General features: G+C 44.3%; 1 protein-coding gene across 2 annotated transcripts in view; it reads left to right on the forward strand.

The window, feature by feature from the left end:
* Window positions 1-22,106, forward strand: part of vps13b (vacuolar protein sorting 13 homolog B) — a 312,159-nt gene that overhangs the window by 135,109 nt on the left and 154,944 nt on the right. For both annotated transcript variants that reach the window (XM_030102906.1, XM_030102905.1), the window contains exons 23-24: window positions 16,071-16,305; window positions 18,465-18,682. In XM_030102906.1, the coding sequence (XP_029958766.1) occupies window positions 16,071-16,305; window positions 18,465-18,682 (453 nt within the window). The remainder of the gene's footprint in view (window positions 1-16,070; window positions 16,306-18,464; window positions 18,683-22,106) is intronic.

The following is a 22,106-nucleotide window of genomic DNA, read 5'->3' on the forward strand; positions in this document are numbered from 1 at the left end:
TGATCCAATCTGATCAATCAAATCAAATCCCATAATGGCAATGGTATTTTTTCATATTTATTTAAACTAATTGCACTACAGGACCATAAATGTATTCCTTCATTGTTTAGCTGATCCTTTTGTCTCACAGGCCATCGCAGGTGGAGTCAGTTTTTGTTTCAAGACAGAGTTTAGCTGAACTGTTTTTTATTAGAGTAAGGTTTTGAAGCAAGTTTCTCTGTGCACGTATACAACAACTAATGAGTAAAAAACCCATTCCTAAATCATCTTAATTCTTCTTGCTAGGACCACACAAACCGATGTCAGTCAGACATGAAAGAGAGCATGACACATGTGAGGCGAGCGAACGCTCCAGAACCAGGTCCCGTGTCAGGCTGCTGAGCTGTTTACAGTACTTCCACAAAAGTTAACTCAACCCTCTAATAGTTTGCCGAGCCCGTCATTGCCTCCACTTTGCTCTGTCCCCTTCGGCTGTGCGACTGGGACCACACCACGGACTGCAGCGGTAATTAGGAAACACACGGTCCCGTTGACATGCGAGTGGAAAGCAACCAAACCGAACGGGCCGACAGCTGGGACCCCTGGTTCTTGGATATCCCCAACTTTAAACCACTCATTTGTTTTAGCGCGGTGTAAACAGAATACCTAATGGCTCACACTTCTGCTGCACATGTGCCCAATAAAGCATGGAGGGGCTTTGTTTCCATCTTCTACAAAAAAAAAAAAAAAAAAAAAGAGTGGAGGTCAACGGATAGAGACTAATGGGGTTAATGAGAATGAGTGATACAGAGTTTCAAAGGTGTTTATTATTGTACGGCTGCTGAGACCACTTAAGACTGTTCAAACAGAAGACGGAGACACGATAGCCTGTGATTGTGCAAATTGTTTTTTAAAAAAAAATCCTCATACAGCAGGTCTGGAATGGCGTCATAAACCTCGCTATGTTACTTTGACATAAATTCTTTACCCATGATTGATCATGAGAGAAACGTATATTGGGATTGTGCTGGAAGCAGACCGCTTATTCTATTTGGAGTAATGTAATATAATCCTGTGAAATAGAAAATGTACAAATTATGCGCTTCGAATTGGCACTGATTGCATTTAATCCATCAGTGGTCGCGGCTCATGAACGTTAAGCCCCTTTTACAGGACATTTCAAGTGAAAATGCATTGTTTTTGCGTATTTATTTAAGAAAAGTTTTCATTTACATATTTGTAAAAAAAAAAGGTCCGTTTACATGGCAGTAGCAGAAACACTGAAAACGATGTCATTTTCAATCAGGGCCACAAAAAATTGCATTTTCCTCTGTTCACACAGCGGTGTTTATGAAACTTCCAGTTGGGAGCCATTTTTCAAAAGTTGCAATTTCAGTGTCTCTGATCATTATCACGTTAAAAATACACCCAAAACACAAGTCTCGCACTTTCCCTTTAAAACGTTACCATGTAAAGGAGGCCTTACAGTTGGTTCCCGTTCAGTGAACACCGTTAATATGTAACATTTTAAATGTTGCTTCATACCTCTCTTCTCTCTAAAGCGTTAAAAAAAAGGCCCAATGCAAACAGTGCTGGCCAGTGCGCGCTGTGTGAGTCTAAGCTTGTGTAATGTCTTCTTCACAGCCCACTCAAAGTGTAAAAGCAGCTGGAAAAAGTCGAACATGCACCACTTCTATTTGTAGCGTTTTCGCTCTGGAGTTAGTCTTTGCTCCCTGCTTGTCCTTGTCAGTGCCAGACATGGTTAGCACAGATTCCCGGTGATGTCCCGTCGCGTGCGGTCGGGGCACAGATTATTATCTGAATCCCTGGGTGTCACGCTCTATCTGTGGCTCAACGCTGCAGCCTAAATCCCAGAAATGATTCTCAGCCGCGGTTCCTGTCTGACTTCAGATGCAGTGCAGTCATGCCGATCTCAGCCGGTAAAAGTGTGTCATCCCTTTAAACATCGGCACAAGTATTAAATGACAAATGCAATTAAAATAACCAAAGCACTATTTGTAATTAATTCAAAGCTGTCAAAGAACTTCCTTCAATTTTTCTCCTGAAGCTGCGGATGGGAAAACTGGATGGGCAGCTGATATTGAAACCAGACTGGAGCTGGAAGCCTTAACGAGGAAAAGGACTTGCATGTATATAGAGAGAGGCCTCAGTCGCTCATTAACAGAACGCCAAAGAGCCAACGTCTTTGTCACACCACTGCACAAGGCCCGGTGATGTCAGGGAACATCGCATCCAAATGGAGCCCCGCAGGTCCAAGGTGGTGGAGCCCGTTGGCATGACACACCGCGCAGATCAACGAGAAACTGTGCATGTTTCCCTGAAGAGGCAGCTAAGCTCTTTGGTCATGCATGGCTGTAATGTGTGTAGGTGGTGTTATTTTAGTAGTCACTTCACATTAGGGCTGAAGGGCAGCGCTGCAGTTGTCACCTTGGCCAGAGAAACCTGGGCCATCTGAAGCGGCGGCTCACTGCCGTGTTACTCCTCGTACGTACTTCACTCTTCCTCACTCTTCTTACCTCTCAGGTCTTCTTCTGTCCCGTGTGTTTTTCCTCAACCCTCTTCGTCCTGTCATCCCTCTTTCTCCACCCTCCCCTCCCCCGAGGACACCCATGCTCTCCCCGGGCCCTGATATTAATTGCAAGTGATCAGGACGGTGATTTTATTTCAGGAATTTTGAAATAATTCCTTCTATTTAACACATGAATGTGTTCAGCGCTGGCAAACGAGCACGTTGCTACCAAAACTGAAATGGGATCCGCTGAAACAGAGCGGCCGTTGCCATGGAAAAATGAAGTAACACTGCTCCCTGCAGCTGCCATGCATTAATGAGTAGGATCTTTTCAGAGGGAGCGGGAGAAAAAAAAAAGAAGAAGAAGAAGAAGAAAAAGCAGTGGGGTAGAAAAGGTAAAGTGATGGAAAGGAGTTGGGGTAAGATGTGAGCAGGAAAAAAATGGGCAGAAGGTGAATCTGGAGGCTTGAGGAAAGTGAGAGGAAGGAGGATCATGTGTGTTTGGTGTGGCTCACATGGAGCCAGCCAGATGGTTTCCATGAACAGGATCTGACCCCCGACTGGAGCGCCTTGTGCAGGCACATTACTTCATCCTTTGCCCCCCTCCCTTCATCCTATCATCCCTCCATTCAACACCTCATCCACGCTGTCTGTCAGAGCCCACAATTTCCAAATGATTTGTAATTGCCTCTATAATTTTGGACTACCTCGAACAGTATATTTCATTAAGGATTGTGCTCGTTTATTACCAATTTTTAAAGTTGACAGTCATCGCAGCAACTCTGACAGATGTATTTTTATGTGTTTCGAGGCGTTAACACACCAGGAACATGTGATGAATTGAAAACTAGAAGACGAGGCTGCAAGCGGCCTGGCAGCTTTAAATTCAGTTAAAGTTTGATTCATTTACTTTAGTTCAATTCTCCCAAACTCATCTGCGTAAATGTTTAAAATGTTTTACTTTCTTTTCCCCATTATAGAAAACTAAAGCAAGAGTCACCAAAACTCACTTGGTCACTCACTTGTGAAGTAAAGATGTTTGTGACACTTTCATAAACCTGCTGAAACTGTGCAGCATCAAGAAAAAGAAAAACACACACACATACACACACGATTCCTACTGTAATGGGACATTTGTTCAGCATAGCATAGTCATCGTCCTATTCCCAATGTGAAAACTCAAGAACAAGTTGCTCATCTGCCTCATAGTCATCACCATTTAGTACTTGGCATGAAAAAGTACGAGGGGAAAAAGCATGTTGATTGAATAAAATCAACAACACTAATACTAATAAAATCTAAACTTTTCCGAAATGTTTCTATAGTTGTGAATTAAATCAGTGTCAGTGTCCTAGAAAAACCCCACTGGGCTCTTTATTGTTACGCAGATGCAGCGATTTTTATGTTGGTATTTGACAGTCCCTGGTTGTTTAATGGAAAACAACTGATTTGCTGGATGCAAACAAAGAGAAGAGTTAGAACTGTGGAAAATTTGGTCTCTCCTGTTATTAAATCTGCTCTAATATCTCCATGCAGATATAGAGACAGACAGTTTATTGGAAGGAAGAAAAAAAAAATAGTGAGGAAGAGAGAGGAAAACAAGAGTTGGTGCTAAATGAAAGAGGGGAAAAAAGAGGGTGCACATTCTCCCCTGGCTAGACACTTGAGCTGATCAGAATCAAGACCCCCCCCAGTGTAACAGTAGAAGTGTCGCGGGCCTTTTCCCTCCGCTGAGAACATTGTGTTAGTGGGCGTATGTACGCTCACCTCCATGTTAATGTGCATGTGTGGCCAGAATCCCATTCCATCATCTGCTGCTGTGTCAGTCCTCCACAGATGACCTCACAGCCATTACACACGTTCGCACACACATTCGCACACACACACACTTGACCCTCTCACCGGGCTGCACTGGAAAAGCGCTTACCAAGATTCTCCTGCGTCCATAACCCTGTGAATCTCAGCGGCTTTGGAGATCTGGAACTGATTTTTATTTGGATGAGACACTCCGACGGCGTATCTTAGGTACAGAATTGTCATTGAGACGACGATTGCTGACAAGATTGTGATGTTTTAACAATGTCACAGAAAGGGAAAAAAAAAAAAAGCAAAAGATGTGTGCTTTATCCCCTGATCTTCTGGATGTGTCTTGGAAGGCTTGTTTTGGAGGCAAACGTACTCAAATTTTTGGAGCGCGTATCCGCCCTCCGTCCTGGGACAGAGTAGGAAGCCATGCCAGACACAGGTCAAGTAAGATCAGCCGAGGGTTTAGAACAACCCGCATTGGTCTACTTCATTTGGTCACACAGCATAAATCAGTAGTGGTGAAAATTTGCCAGAGTTAGCCAATAAAATCCTCTTTTCATCTGTAGTCCATCACCATCTGATCCAGCTTGGCCTGTATTACATGCTGCATAACAGAATCTCAGCCACCTCTGCTCACTTACGATAGCCCAAAGCTGAATTGCCTGGCCACATCACTACTGTAGGCCAACCAAGCCAAGCCTCTTTTTTTTTTTTTTTTTTTTTTTTTTTTCCCCCTCTCACATCTGGACAAACTGTTCAGCCTGTCTTTTGCGTCAAGACTTTAGTTAAACCTGTCAAGTGTGCGATGAGGCAAGATCCGCACAACCGTGAGCCCAGTTGATGCATCTCACATCTAATCAGATGAAATAAGCTCTCCCATCTTATTTCACCTGATCCCCGCTTAATGCAACTTTAGCCATCGCATCGGATTAAGTCCAGTCCCGTCATCCATGTGCATCTATCGCCTGTCTCTGGCACGGTCATCCTTCACAACCCATCTGCATTGGCTCACCACACCCGGGTGGTGGAGGGGTGAATGTACGAGATCGGACTGGAGGGGGGGAGCGGGAGCCGGCGAGGCAGGCCAGGCCCGCCGCACTCCTAAGGCCACTGTTGGATCAATAAACGCAGCGATCAAAGTCGCAATTAACCCACCGCGCTAACACAAACAGCTGGGCCAGCAGAAACAAACAAAGCCTTCATGTCACCTAAAGCGTTTATTTTTGCAGATTTCCACCTCAGCCAGAGAGACCTCCAGAGCTTGTCAGCTTCTGTAAGCAGTGTTAGGAGAGAGGAATGCAGGGCCACAGGGATGGCTGCCTGCCCCGCCACGCCGCACCACGCCGCACCACGCCACACCACGCCGCCGTGCCAGGCCACCGACTTGCTGCTTGTGGTGGCATGTGGGCGAGAGCGAGCTTATCTGTTGTCAGGAGACATCACGCTGAAAGGTTTTTCTCCTCATGGTTATCAGGAAGGAAGGCCGGCTTTCTGCGGCCGTGGCCAGAAGCTAGTGTGTGTATGTGTGTGTGTGTGTGTGTGTGTAAGTCCTCACACCGCCAGACACATCTGCACAGTGTCATCTTCAGGTACACACATTAATCACCTTAATTTAAGGGGAGACACTGTTTACACTGTCACACCCACCACTCCAAACGGGATTTAGGAGAGCAGAGAATGCAGGAAGATATCAAGAAGGAAGGGGAGAAGAAGGTTAACAGTGTGTATGTGGGGGTTTGGGGGGTGGTGTCGGGGGGTCGGTCCTGCTCTGTGGACCTTCTGTTCATCCAAAGGACCACTTAAGAAACAGAGTGTCCCGTCTTGTGCATGCACAGGAAGATTACATTTGGAGAGGTATCAGGTTTTTAAAACAAAGGCCTGTGTTTTCCGTTTTCTGCCGATCCTTCCACCGAGAGCTCTCTGCTCCGGAGTTGCAAATGTTTTCACTGGGGATGCTGGGAGGGTGTTTCTAATTTCCTCTCGTCTATCTCTGGGTGATTTCCTGTGTGTCGTGACTTGCTCATTGTACTGAGACAGAACGGGGAGAAAAACGTGTCGTATGGGCTCGAACGTGCAGCTTTGTGTGTGTGTGTGTGTGTGTGTGTGTGTGTGTGTGTGTGTGTGTGTGTGTGTGTGTGTGTGTGTGTGTGTGTGTGTGTGTGTGTGTGTGTGAGCGTGAGTGTGAGTGTGAGTGAGCGCTCCGCAGGCTGTGGGGTCTCTCTGCAGAGGGCTGATCTTGACCCCCAGAGGTTGAGCTGAGCTGAGGTCTGCACAGAGCAAGGGCATCCAAGTTTCTCTTCCCTGCAGTGAAATAAAAACAGTTAGCCTCTGTGCACACCACTGTGCACATGTAACAGTTACACTCACTACCGAGGAGAGTTTGGATCTCACTAATCTCTAAATCCTCCATTTTTCTCTTATAGTGCTCTGAATCCGGCCGAAAACTGACATGGTGACGCTGCATTGAATTGGTCGAATTGAATATAAATATTGTCTTTATGATGGTTCATTACTTTTATTTTAGTTTTTTTTTGTACAGATGTGCAGGTTTCCATTACATTTGCATTTATGCACCTTCATATTTTCACTGACAGTGACTTTTAAACTGTACATCCTTGATTTTTTTTCTCTCATCACATCCTTTAATGTCTTAAAGCAGAGGTATCAAGCATAAGGCTCGCAGGCCAAAAGCAGCCTGCAAGAGGCTCCAATTTGGTCCCCCAAATCGTCAAGCAAATTAAAAACATTTCAAAGAAATCCTTGATTTCTTCAGATTCTTCAGATGCTGCCATGAAAGCTGTTTGCTGATCTGCTTGGTTGCTGTCTGGGTGAGTTTGTAAAAACATGCAGAATGCAGCAGTTATGGGAAAAGTATTTTTTGGGGCATTTTATTGTTTTGCACCAGAAGATATATATAAAACTGAATTCATGTTGGCATTGTCATCAAATTCTGTTGCAGTTGTTCATTTTTTGTTCAAATATAGACATCTTCATCACGTACACTCTGCACCACAACAAAGAAAATCTCTGATGTTTAAATTTAAAGCTTATTGTGGCAGTATTTTATAGGTCCGGTCTTCTCAGGATGAAATTAATTTGCACCCCGTAACCCCTGAACTGACATACGTTTGACACCTCTGCTTTAAAGGATTTAAGATGACAACCAACTTCTTTTTTCATTACAATTTTTTTTTTAATCTTTTTTTGCGTTTCCAAGGCTTACTTTGTCTTTATCTACTCATAATCAGTGCTCATAGACAATAGTTTACAGAGTTATTGGTCATTTTTACCTCCCAGTTATGTTTATTTTAACACAGTTCTACCAGAGAACCTGTAAATCACAATCTTTCCCTGTGAAACACTGTCTCTCTGCCACTTTCTTTTCTGTTTTCAGAACACATTGGATGTGAGATGCTCGATTCCATACATGTTGCCTCTGCCTCTTTTATGGGCTCAAGTGCATTAAAGTTAAAGATATAATGAACATAATCTCACTGTAAACATCTGATCTGTTTGTTCTCCTGGCTCTGCAAGAAATATTATGAGCATCTTGCATCAAGCTCCCATCTTCTCTTGATTTGTTTTGGTTGTTTTTTTCATACTGTCAAACTTTTATTGGCTCTGTTCTGACAGGCGAATCAAAAGAGAGAAGTCTTATAAATTCATTGTTTTCCTTTAACAACAGAGAAACGTTGGTTCTCACAGTAAAACCTTCCACTCCAGCCCCTCAGAATATATGCTCCTGGTGTTTTCTTCTGATGGTTTCAGCTGCAGCTCTCTCTTTCAGTCGAGCTTCTCCGCAGTCTGTCGTGTCTGAAACATTTAAGTGTTCCTCTAAGAACGGCCGCTCTCTCCGCTGCTCCTCAGCAGACAGGCTGTCCTCCATCTAACTCACTGTTCTGTCATTTACTGGCGAGGCCCCGGCAGATCCTAAGAGCCTCCTGTGGTTATATAGGCCATTTCCACATGGCCCCGGCCTTTTAAAAGCCTAAGTGTGTTTGGCCCTTAGCTTCCTCTCTATTAGAACCTGCTCCGCTGGAACCAGATAAACCATCTTCACAGAGAAATACTGCACGAGGGAGATCATTCTCTTCCACTGCCTGAGCAGGAAGTGAGGGACGCTTTTTGGGGGTATTAAGACTGAAAGATTTGAAACAGGGTTGACACATGTGGCTGTATTCTGAACGCTATCTGATGGCGCAGAGAGAGCAGTGATCACGAATAAAACTGAGCAGAAGTTTCTTCAAAAAAGAATGGAAGATTCCCATATTGAGAAGTCTGTGATCTGATGCCAGACAGGGATGAGAGGGAAGAAACGAAGAGGAAAGGGGAAAAAAAAAAATGTCTTTAGGCATCTTACCATTCAATCAAAGTCCCCTCCAAATGGAGAATATGTTTCCAGCTTTTTTTTAATGTTTCTAGCTTTTTGTTTGCTTGGCTTTTTTGTAGTAGTATTTATTTACTTCTGACAGCATATGGCTCCCTGATCCAGAAACCAGATTGAATTAAAGCCTGTGTGTTTTAGATCAAAGTGTAAGTAGATCCTTGTTCATTTGGGGGCCTGGGAGGAAGGGCTCAATACCTAAGTCTGAGGATAAGCACCGGTCACCTACTAAATAACCAGACTGTCACTCAAAAACCCCTGGCAGTCTCTTTTAAGGCTCTGGGGCTTCTTACAGAATAGCGTTGGTCTGTAAGCACTCTGACACTTTAAATTTAAGAGCTGTACATGGCAGACCAACATGATACGTCTTTATTTTTTCCAGTCAGTGTCTCTGTCCCCTGATGGCCGTGTGCTATACGATTCCTTGAGCGTCATTTGTGAATGATTCCACCAGATAAGACAGTTTCATACCGTGAACGTAGCGAGGCGTCACCGGGATGAGTGAAACGCAGTCTGTCGCTGTGATCCTGAAACAGCAGTCTCCTCTCCACGCACCGTAAATCACGCTGAACTGGCAGCCTTATGGACTCTTTTTGTGGTGATTTCCACCTCCGGGAATACGAACAAGAAGGGGGGAAGACAGCAGTCAGTCCTCGGACCAGCCTAAGTCATCCCCCAGTAGTCATAGAGCAGAAAATAACGTAAATATCTCTTCAACTGACTTCGTCACTGCTGGAGATGAAAACATTGAGAGGAAGCTCAGGTGAGCCCACTGCCAAGTCGCAGCAAGGATATCTAAAAACCGGAGGAAGCTCTTCTAAAGCAAGCTGCTTCAACAGAATAATTTATCATAAAGATCCAATGATGACACTTTTTTAAAGGATGAGTTCTAATCTTTAAAATACTGAGTAACGATACCAGTGCTTGTTAAAAGCTATGAAGTCAAATTGTGTCATTGTGTCGCTTGCATATAAATTTTATAATGTGTGGAGGAATCACAGCCTTTGCTGTCCATCTCTCATTAAAATCTGTTTATAAAATTAGAATAACAGCAGTTTCCTTCTTCAGTACAAAGGTTGAGGAGTTGTTTTATAAAGGCAATTACTTATTCACTCTTTTATTTTAATTTGATTAGGATCATTTTCACATGGTCAAATCCAGCCCCCACTAAATTTTGTTCAGACAATAAATAAATAATGCTGAGAACGAAGTCAGATGAGCTTCATCAGTTATTTATGTGTTCCTGTTATCATGTTGGACAAACTTGCTTTCATATATTAGCCATCCTGTTATCTTTCTCAGTGCATGTAAAGGAATCGCGGGCCTCGTACGTTGACCACAGTTTAAATTGATATTTTATGGGTGTTTCAGCCTGAGTTCAGAGAGAGTTTTGTTTTCCTAACCCATTAAGACCCGAGATAGCATCTTGTCCAGTCCTTTGAGTGTTTGTGTGGTTTTTCTTGACCAGGACATAACACACGCGTGTGTCATTAAAACAAAGGTGACCTATAGGTGTGTTTCCAGCCACGTCAGATGGGAGGATTGTTCGAGGTGAAATGGCTAACTGCGGTTGTGTAGACAGGAAGATGATCTGTGACACGGCGTGCGTGTTCGCTCTAATATGCTCCGAGTGTGAACCCGCATGCACACACGATGTGTACGTTTGTGTGCCGGCCGCATTTAGTGTGTGTAAGTATGTCATCTGAGCCTGTTTAACCAGCTAAACCCCGGCACGCGCGGCTTCATAAGGAGTTGATTGGCTTCCGTGTTTCCTTCTTTCTTTTGTTATAACTGAGATTTCCTGGTCAAAATTGAAAAGCCTCTTCGCCATTTTTGAAGTATATTAATACAGCGTGCCGTGGATGAAACGCCCTGCCCAATGAAATCCGCACAGAGACAAGCAGTCCCACTGTCCATCATTAGAAGCAGAAGGTAACTGGAGTCCCGTCCCAGGCTGCTGACGGTGACCCCCGTTTGTTATGTTTAAAGATTTAGTTTCACTTTGACAGGACATGAAGTCATCGGACAGAGGGGACGACCCATCAGTCCAGTTGGACTTCGCTTTTCCCAACTGACCTTCTCAGAATACGAACACACCTGCCTTTCTCAGGCCCCGGCCAACCATAGGCTTCCACTCCAATGCAGCTTTTTCTTTTAATCCTCACAAATGAACGTTGAACTGAGTTGAATGAGCTTTGCTTAAACATTAACGCCGACACCAAAGTGCTGCACCACCCTGTTCGCTATTTGTTTGTTGTGCCTGAGTCATTTCCATAGGCCGTATGTCATTTCTGTTCACTGCAGGTTTATTCCACATTACCATGAACCCAACGGAGGGTAGAGTTGTGTAACAGATATTCCACACTGCAATTATACCTCTGGCTTTCAGATATTATTGGTGCCCGTTTCTATTTTTAAAATCATTTCAGAATTTTCCCCTTTGCTGTAATTGGAAAAGCTGCCTTTCCACGGGTCTAAACTAACAGAAAATAAATTTCCACTATCCAATTACGGATAAAAATATGATTTAGCTTGCTGAGCCCAGCGAGCGGCCCGTGACTACAGAAACACACTGCGAATGTGGCCTTTTGCCTCCCGAGCATGTGACGGAACAAAATGAGTTTTAGGTCAGCCTGGCATCCCTGTCAGTTTCCTGCTGGCTCTCAGGACGTTGTGCAAGCACTCTCTCTCCCTCCCACTCTCACTCACTCGCTGGAGTGCGCGCTCACGCACGCGGACCTGGCGTGCCCATTAGCTCGCGGTAGGGGGACATTGTCACACAGGCTAACTGCTTCCAGGGCTGTGTTTATTGGCCTGTTACAGAGCTGTTAAACACAATTTTGTGGAATACCAAAGCATGACCCCGCACAACCTCGACTGAACTTTTACACCTGAGGTTGAGGCATGACACACACACACACACACACACACACACACACATTTTGCCTGACTGTCTTTGTTTGTTTGTGTTTATGTTGCTGTGTTTGCAGCCATGCCGTAACCCTGTTCCCTTAACATCTGCACTCAGACCTCCAGAGAGGGACGGGTGGACGGAGCCATGGGAGGTTGGGGTAAAGGAAGGTTGGTGGGGGGGGTGTAGTGGGTCAGGGAGAAGCGATGCTGTCAGTAGTTTTGGCAGCGGTCAGTGTCGTGATGCATTCAGGGACATTCTGACCTCAGTCTATTTCTCTCTTGGACCTGTCAGCGCTCCTCTTCTCTTGCCCTTTGTTGCCCCCGTTGTCTCTGTTTGGATACTGTGTGTGTAAATGTGTGTGCGCGTGCGCTTGAGTCACATCTCAAACATGCGACTACAGAGGAGGGGGGAGCTCGAAGGGGTGTGCAGGGTTAAGCAGGGTGACCTGCTGTAGCAGCACAGAGAGTATGATGGAGGGCGGCCACCTCGTCATTAGTGATCAGGCTACAAAACTGAGAAGTTTTTGACATTTCTCAGCAAAAATACCAAAAAAATAAATAAATAAAGTAGATTTTGCTTTCTTGTAACAATAATAATGGAAATTAGAACATTTTTATGAAGTGCTTTACAGGAGGATGAAAACAGGCACTAAAAAGCTGACCGGCGGTTTGTTGGACGTAACAAACCAACTAAATTTCGGTCATTGAGCTTTCCTGTTTACTTGCTCATCAAAGAGGAAGCTCTTCTGAAGGCTCAACTCTTGGATTAGGTGTTTCATCTATTCCATTACTTCCTCATGGCTCACAAAACACCAGACTCTGAATTGGTTTCTTAAAAAAAAAAAAAAAAAAAGATGTTGCTTCACACAACATGTTTCTCTTAGGAATCGCTCTACTCAAGAAAAAAAAAAAAACCCTGCACATTTCTACCTTGATTGTCTTTTATTCTGTGTTTTTTCTTCCAGATCCAGAGGCAGATTGCACATTCCAAAAACATTTTTAATGAAATAACAAATTCAGACCCTTGTTGAGCCTTGGCAGAGGGACGCTCACTCCGAGGAACACTTTGTAGTTTTCCCTCACTGACTTAGTGTGTTTGTCTTGGATACACCTTCAGCAAGTAAGCATGTTGCCTTCCAGAGCATGTATGGATTACACTCAGCAGTTCACAGGCCGCAGGACCATTATAGCCATACCATGGAGTACTTTTTCTGACTATTCATCTAATTTATTGTTGGATATTTATGCTGTGTGGCTGCCCTCGTAGTAGATGAGGCGCAGTAACGACTATCCGAGTGCCGCGTTTAATCTTATTCCTTTCCTTCTGTTAGATTTTCAGCGTGGAACCGGCCCCTCGCCGCTGGGAGCATGTACATTTTAACCACATCACACCTCTTTCTCCCGTTGTCTTCCCGTGCCATCGTCCTTATTCTAGCAGCTGTGGAAGCTGGAATCAAACGCTCATTATGAGGGCCAGCATTAATTCCCCCGTGTGTGCAGTGTAATGTTTTTCTTACCTACCCTGTTGAACCCAGCGCCGTCACTCCAGAGAAAAGCAAATGTTTCGCTCATGTCCCACCTTCAGATCAACATTAATTGTGAACGGTCGTGTTTATTTTGTGACTTTTATTAGCTTTCCCCAAAAGGAGAAAAAAAAAAAAGCCGACTTAAGATTAGCTTTGTATCACCCAGATTTATCATTGACATGGCTATTTTCTTTTCCATTACATGGTTTGAGTCAAAAACAGCGATCACTTGGAAATGTCATTCACATTTTCTTCTTCTTCCTCCTCCACTGTCAGATGTCAGATGTTATCTGACTGTTGTGTTAGTATTTCTCCGTGCAGTGTGGCGAGTCTGCAGCTGCCACACACTTGACATCATTTCTGGTTTCGAGTTGCCATGAGGAACAAACTCACCAGCATCGTAAAGTCCGCAGCAAACAGCGTTAAGCGGCGTTACGTCATGTTTTACTGTACACACTCACTGTAGCAATTATAGAGCCTCGCCATGCTGTAGGTGCCCATTTCTACCCACCCTGTTTTAGCACTGGGTAAGTCCTCTTTGGGCAAAACCTGACTCCATTTTCCTATTTTTAAACACACACACACACACACACTCACAAGTTTCCAGTAGTTAATCAGGGTGAACTTACATCAGTTTTGTGTTTGGTATTTGCCTGCATTTATGGATAAAAGTAGCCTCCCAGAATGTGATATATGGTGACAGATTTAGTCAACCATCAGACACACTATGGCAACTCAAATAATTTACCTCCCCGTAATTGCTCATTTATGGCCGGGCTTTACGGAAGAGTAGCTCCTCTCTGAAATGACCCATTTAAAACAACACGTACTTAAGTATAAGATTACTCTGTATTTATTATGAGTGAACTCGTCGTGCATCGTTATCTCTCGCTGTACCAGAGTGAGGTTTTCACCTGGATGTAATCAGATATCGGCCTCCGAGCGCACACTGATTCATCCACAGCTCACAGTTTAAGTACTTTGTCATTTAATGGCGCTGCTCGTTGATGTAAAATTAGTTAGTGACAACCTTGAATGTGCCTTTTGATTAAATGTACGCAATGAAAGCAAATTCTGCACGTCCTGTATTTGCACATTTTTTTCAATGTCTTCTCTGATTTTTAGTTTTAGAACAATATACTGTAAAAATGGAGCTATTAAACCGGCTTAAACTTATCAGTTTTCAGCCACCTCAGCCTTGAGTTAGATATATGAAGAAAGGAAGGTAGGAATGTATGAATTTGTATTTTTATTTTATGTCATACTAACAGCACATTTCCAGCTTTAATTCCTAGCTCCAGCAACATAACTGCAACGAGTTCAAAACCCCAAAACATGCATAATTGAATGTTCAGTTTGGATTAGTTCATCTTATTGTATCTCCACATCAGTCCAAAAAAATAATTGAGGCTCAGATCTCTGTTTAATCACGAATAGAACGTTTGTTTTTCCATGTCAGACTGATTTTTAACGCAGATCGCTGAAGATGATTGATTACAAATGCTCCTGATTTGCTCTTTCTGTGTCTAAATGTCCTTCAAACACACACACACACGCCCATCGGCCGGTGCCATTGTCTCAAAGATATTTTGTTGAGTGATAAAGGGGCCGAGCTGAAGAAGAACTAATAACGTGTGTGACTGAATCAAGATGTCCAGCAGGAGAGCATTAGCCCGAGGCGGTGACCTCAGATCGCAGAGGCAAGTCGCAGCGTTAAACCCGGCAGTTTCCGTGTGTCTGCCTGCTTTACAGCTTAACCCCGCTAAGATCTGCGGCAGGCCAGCCAGTGTGGATGAATTTTCTCCCTGCGTGCCAGCTCCCCCCTCGAAAAAGCCAAAACCTTATGTGTCACTGTGCAGAAGTGTTCGGATTTCAAACCCCCGTTTGAAGAGTAATCGAAAGAGGAAGCTGCATGAGATGAATGTGTAACCGTATATCTCCCTCTTTTCCTCGCTCTCTCCTCTTGATCTCTCTTTCATATTCTTTATCTTTGTCGTTCTTGCCTTTTCTCCTAACTCCTGTCAAAGCAAAGTGAAGCGGCCTCTGTATGAATCCGGTCCAGCGTTTGTGCCGCGAGCTGCGGAGAGATGTGTGTTTGTGCTTCTGGTGAAAAGTTGAGTTTTGAAGTGTTGGTGTGTGTGTGTGTGTGTCTGAGACACATGGCAGCACCTGCCGTCTGCACCCCGGTCGTCGCATTGCTCTTCCTCTCTGTTAACCGGTCTTTTAGATCAGTGGAGCTCCGGTCTGATGGAAAAGGACGAAGCGGTGTTACGGCGCCGATAAAGGTCGTACCGTGCCTCCGCACATGCTGGCTACTGGTTACTGACCTAATGGCTTGTAAATTTAGTTCTCTTCTTTAGTGAACAGAAATATGCGTGACATAATGCAGCTGGGATTGTTCTCCAAGTTCTTTTTTTTTTTTTTTTTCCTTTTAAGATGAATTTAACTGTCAAAAATCCCCCAAGTTGTAAAAGGTGTTCTGTTTCTGCAATATGGAATTTCACATTGGTTTTAAACGGGACTTCGAAGTCTCAAATTCCACTTATAAAAGTTTCTGAAGTCTGAAGCCACACTGCAAAATGAAGAATATTAGTGCGTAAGACTGTAATGGTCTAATTATAATATGTAGTAACAAAGCTTCGCCTCTCATCATTTTCGAGCACAACAGCCTGCATGACTACATGGTTTCCCTTTTCTAAATCAAGGAAACTTTTATTAAGCGTGTTCGGTCTTTTCCAGCAACACCCAGTTTCGCACACACTTTTTCTTAGGTGCTTTCCATTGCACTTAAAGTGCTCTCATGCTGGCACGAAGCGGTGACCCCTGACAGCTCGGGACGGTTCGGGGAGGTTTGGGCAGGTGCACCACGCTGGTACTCAAGATTTCACGTGGTTTTTTTTTTCTCTCTCTCTCTCTGTGTTCTCGTGTCCAGTTGGAGCTGCAGTCGTGCTGCGTGTTCCTGCCCAACGACAGCCTCCCCTCCCCCGGCACCATCATCTGCGGCGACATCCCCGGCACCATCCGCAGCTGGTACCACAACCAGGCCGCCATGCCGGGAACCCTGGTGGTCTGCCTGCCCCAGATCAGCGTCCTCAGCGCGGGGCACAAGTACATGGAGCCGCTGCAGGAGCTCCCCTTCGTGGTCTCCAAGCCCATTCTGGAAGAAGGTATGTTTTCCGTGGCCCCTCTAATGGAATTTAAACTTGAATTAGTGTGACTGATAAGCTTAGAGACAATCACACACATTGACAACAACAAACACTGCCAAAGAGATTGATTTGAAACCCTAAACCAGGGTGCCAGAAGTTCACAATGGGAGGCTTTAGAAACTAAATTCCAATGGCTGGGAAAAATCAGGCTGATGTACCTGAGTTTTAATTGTCTTTATTAATAATTAAAATGAATGGGTTCACAATAGAAGCGGGCTATAGAACGTGAATTCATCACCATTATGGCCTTTTCAACACTGGCCCAACCTTTGACCCTCTACTACTCATTTACCATGACAAAAGACAAACAAACCTAAGTAGAGCGACTTTGAGAGATAGATCTGTGCACATGTGGGGCCGCACCTGGTAGAGCTAACACAAGCAAAACTCAGACGACTGAGCAACCTTTTTTTTTTTTCTTCATACCAAGAAAAAAAAAAGAAGAGAAGCCCCTTTTCTCTCTGCGTCTTCATGACGTCAACATTGGGCACAGAGATTTCAAAAAACGAAGGCGAAAGACAAAACGACAGCAAAAACAGTGACATCAGCCGCCGTGTCGATGGTACAGTGAACATGAACAGCTCATGGCTCCAGTGATGTATTCCTCCCCTTTGAAAAACTGTTCATCTCTCATTTCCAATGCTGTGGATCAAAGCGTCCTGCCCTCGGCACCGGGGGAAGTGTGGTCTTCGTGGCCCTCTTCGAGCGAACCAGCTCCTCTTCTCAGTGGGACGTCCCACCGGGGTCAGCATGTTAATAGGTTCAAGCTCTCCCAGTGTGCCATCTTGTCTTAACTCCACAGATTTGGAACAGACCCTGGTTTTACATTGTGTCTCGGTGGGATCCTCTGCCTGCTCATTGGGTCAAGAATGTTCTTTTGGAAACAGGATATATCCTTTGTGCTCTTTTTTCTTCCCATGTGTTCCACAAAGCCTTGTCTTTTTGTATTTTTGGTTTCTCAGAGTCCAGGGCCATATATGGCGGAGAAAGTCGGATTATTTGAAAGTTGAAGTATAACTCAGTGTTAGAAAAATGAAAACAAATTCAGGGCAGCAGAAACAAAAACTAACTTGCTAAAGTTGTGAAACCTTGTCATCACCTCCTTTTCAGTTCTGTATTTTTCAATTACACAGGGATTTAATTCTGGACTACAGGAGGGAACTAAAGAATAAGTCTGTGTCACTTCAAATAAAAATGGACTGAAAATAAAGATTTAACTGACCCTGGAACAGCACAGAAAAACTGAGCACAGTCATGAAGGCTGGGACCAAAACCTGCCCTATAAACACTAATAACATGATAAATGGCATGTAATCTCTCTCACTTTGTCACCATCGTGTCACCCGTAAGAAAAATCAGGAAACTTCCTAACTTAGCTCCCATTTATGCAGCGTTTTTCAGTAAAAACTGAAAACTTTAGTTGAGTTTTGATTAGCTGTTTATACGACGACAGTGTTGGGAGCCACGGAAAACTCCAGTTTTTGAAGATCCTCTGATTCCGTCCCCAGGTCTTCAGCTCATCATTATAATTACGAGTGAAAACAAGATTCTGAGGGAATATTTACAAACCACCTCTCCAATTTATAGACGGGGATTTTTCTCCGAGCTTCTGACTTTCCAGCCGCTGACAGACAGTTGGTAGAAGCAGAAAGGATGCTACCCAATCAGTAAACGTGGCTCCGTCCCAACTTACTCGAGATGCATCACTGTCAGCAAATTCACAATGCGCTCATGTTTTCCACGAGACGGTGAAACGTCTCCGTTTCAGCATCTGATGTGTTGTTTATGTTGTGTTCTGCATAAAGTCTTGGTTTACCAGCTCTTGTGATCATCGCATTCTGTTATTTATATTCACCACAGCATCCCAGCGTTTCTTTGGGAGTCTGGATCAAAGACTTGGTGTCGTATCACAGCGCAGCATCAACAGAATGCCACGTTTTGCATGCAGCTACAGTTTTGTGTATTTTTGTAAAGCACTGTATCAGCAAGGCTGTCCTTTCTGTGATGTGCTAATAATGCTGTGAAGATATTTTCTATAAGTTCTCTGCGGTCACACAGTGTCCTGATCCCCTCTAACCTGTCTGAATGCGTCTTTGTCCTCCCGTCTGTGCCGCCAGGTGATGCCTTCCCATGGACAGTCAGCCTGAGTCAGTTCAGCGTCTACACGCTGCTGGGACAGCAGCAGAGCCTGAGCCTGCTGGAGCCCATGGGCTGCACCTCCACGCTGGCCGTCACGTCCCACAAGCTGCAGAGCTGCTCCGAGGGAAGACACTCCTTCGTGGTCTGCCTCCACGTCGACCTGCAGCCCGTCCACGTCAAGTGCTCCAACCCTCAGGTCAGCCAGACCGTCCCGAAACTCACAAAGTAGTCATTAGAACTGCGTGTGTATTTACACAAATCACTCCCTGTAAACTGTCGTGAAGCGTGAATGCACGAACTCTGGCAGGAGGGCGCTGCCTCCGCCTGCTCGTCTGATCGAGACTGACTCCAGTAAACAAACAGCGTCTTCTTCTTACCGCAGATAATTGTCATGAAAATGGGAATGTAAACAGCCGAGTGTTGCCTTGTTTGTTTTGGTCAAACATTTAGAGATGCGAGTGAGGGAGCCCGTGGGATAGCACGACCGGCCGTCAGCGCTGCACCGAGGGCGTGATCAGTTCAGACAGATTGCAAGTGGAACATGTTTGTCTCACAGTCAAGGCCTCTGTGTTGGTTTTCATTGGGCTGTAATCACATCTACATGTACCATTACACATGTTTTGATTCTTCACAATTGCATTAGCTGTATTCAGGTTTTTGTTTTTTGTGTAAACCTTTAATTGGGGCGACGTCGTGAGTGGTCACACTCTGAAATGTCTTGGACCACAGTGGTGATATTGAGCAGAATTGGTACCAGAAACAGACCAACACCCTAATCTGTTGTTGGTGAAACCCTGAAGAGAGCTGGTCGTGTATTGAGAGGACATTTCTTCGCTGTTCTCCATTTTCAGAGACTTCATGTGTCTGGCACAGCTTGGGAGGCTTATTGCATTTCTGTGATGAGTCATTATTAGCTTTTTGGAAACAATAAAAGACTTCTCTTCTTTTCTCCTCTAATTCCTCCGCTTGCCCTGCCCATCTGTTCGCTCCCCCTCTCCTGTATAAATGTCTGACTCGAGGGGGGTAATAAGCTAATGTAATTTCAAGTCTTGCTGCAACTCCTTAAGAAGTGCTGCCAGCGCAGCTCCGCTCGCCCCAGAACAAAGGAGACCCCACACCACTGAGCCTCCTGCCTAATTGCCATTTGCGGTGCCGTCGGAGCGCCACGCCACGATCACCCACACAGGAGTTTGAGGAGCCGAATTAATCCATCTTTACAAAACAATAAATCATCATCACACTGAGCTCAGGACATGAATACATTTAGAATAAACAAATAAAAGCAGAGAGTTTGGCCGCTCGGCTCCACTGGCTCCCAGACCGCATATTTGTGACATCATATCAGATTTTCCGTTACATGTGAATCACTCCACAACACAAATTAAAGTATTTTTAGACCGCGGGGGTGAAGCGGTGAAGCTTCTCAGCAAACTTCGGCTTCACGTTGTTTCAGGTAGCGGCGGGCGCTGTAGGTCAGACCTCGTTGGCTTCGGGGTTTTATTAGCATGATCGTGCAGGTTTCTGAATGGGTCCGGGAGGCTGCGAATGCACAGCTGTGCATAAGATGGGAAGTGAGGTAAGTGTGTTTGAACATGTGAGAAAAAGATTAGGAGTGAAATAAGGGATAAGCTGGAGAAAGGAGTGTGAGCAAATAGAGAGCAGTGCACTCGGACACATTTGCATGCTCACACGTACGCTTACAGCGCGGCCCCGAAGTGACGGAGCAAACATGGGATCATGAGCTTTATTGCTTTTGAACTCCACTTCACTTCTTTTTGAGGAGAAACACCCAAGGTGAAGTGTTACATCCTGGAACACAGGCAGCTCTCACACACACTCTCAAGGAGTGTGGAATTATTTCACGTATGATGACTGTTCAGACTATCTTTTTAAGGGATGGCGTCCGAAGACAGCGAACACACGGTCTCATAGCGCACTGAATGTGTGTCCAATCGGAGTGTACGTGTCAGTGTGAGTGATTCATGAGGCCCCCAGAAGGATGTGGTTACTCGTTGTACTTTGACCTTATCAGGACCACACACACACACACACACACACACACACACACACACACACACACACACACACACACAGTAATCGTTTGCTTCAACCTTTGTCAAATAACTGTATAGTTTTTGTTTTTTTTAGTTAAAAAACTATTTAGTTCAAAAGCTGCTGCATACACTCACACTATGTTACTTTTATAAAGTTTCTGTGCTTCAGTAAAACTGCACAAACACTGGCCATCCACATGTGTGTGTGCGTGTGTTTTTATGAATGAGTGTGGAAGCCTCTGTTCAGTCTCCAGGCTGTACGACTACGGCCGAGCAGGCCTCCCAATCTGCAGATGACAGATCTTTGGAGAACCCTGCTCCCCATATGTTCCCGTCACTTCCCCAACTCATGAGATGTGGCATCTGTGTTTTCTGTATCTTTTTAGCGTGCATATTTATCTGTGTGTGTGTGTGTGTGCGTGTGTGTGTCTTCACTGCAGCTACAGGCAGACCAGCTGACTATTAGGCAGTTCTGACACATTTAAATCATAAATGAAAAGCTCAAAATATGATGATGGACTGATCACTGCTCCTGTTTATTGTTTTGTTTTGGAGATGATTACCTACAAGTGTATTATGGTTAAAAAAGACAAAAAAGATGCTGGTTCGGATTCAGTACCTGTGACTTATTTGTAAAAAGATGCAGTTACATCAGAGCTCTTCCTTTTATTACTTTAAAAGTATTGAAAGAATTTAGAAGACTAATGTGTGCCGTTGTCAGGGTATTCTTTGTCATGTTTTTAACTGTGCGTGTGTGTGTGACTCTTTAGGTTCAGTCTGAGATCTTTCAATGTATCGTTGAACTCTGTTGACAGAAAATTGATTTTTTTCATCACATGTGAAGAGTTACGTGATGTGAATGATGGTCAGTTTATCTTTTTGGATCAAAATTGAGAAATTTTAACCTTTCCGATTGGCGATGTGTCATTTACGATCTTTAAGGAGCAGTCACACTTGATATTAGGCCCAAATGTGATTATTGGATCTTTCTCTATGCAGCCATCCATTTCTGTAAATCATTTTGCCGTCAGTTGCCCAAATCTGGCCAAAAGTTCACGAATAGCAGGTGGGTTTTTTTTCCACGTCTTTTTTTTTTTTTTTTCCAGTTTTGTACGTAAACATAATGTTTTAATGGATTTCCTGAAATGTTTGACAAACACGACTGCGAATGAAAAGAAATGAGTTTTTTAAAGACCTTTTTTACATCCATCCATCCATCCATCCATCCATCCGTCCATCGTGTCAGCCTGTTGATGTTTTTTCAAGCCCAGATGTTTCTGACGCGTTTCCAGCGAACCTCAGTAGTGAGAACTCCGTCCAGCGCTTTCCTTTAAACAGTCATTCCAATCTTTTGCTGTTGTTGTCCCAACTTTATTGAAGCATTTTGTCGCGGGTCAAGGAAGATATAATAAGTTAGGTGAGAGGAACAAAATCATACACGAGGACCAAACGATGAGAGCATAGATGGAATGATTTAGAGGTTTAATTATGGAAAAGACTCAGTCCCAGATGCTAAAACGGAGGTCATGTAACAGCCCTGTCATTCTTTTTTCATCTCGGTCCCAC

This window comes from Salarias fasciatus, chromosome 11 (assembly GCF_902148845.1).
Source record: "Salarias fasciatus chromosome 11, fSalaFa1.1, whole genome shotgun sequence".
NCBI classification, from domain to species: Eukaryota; Metazoa; Chordata; class Actinopteri; order Blenniiformes; family Blenniidae; genus Salarias; species Salarias fasciatus.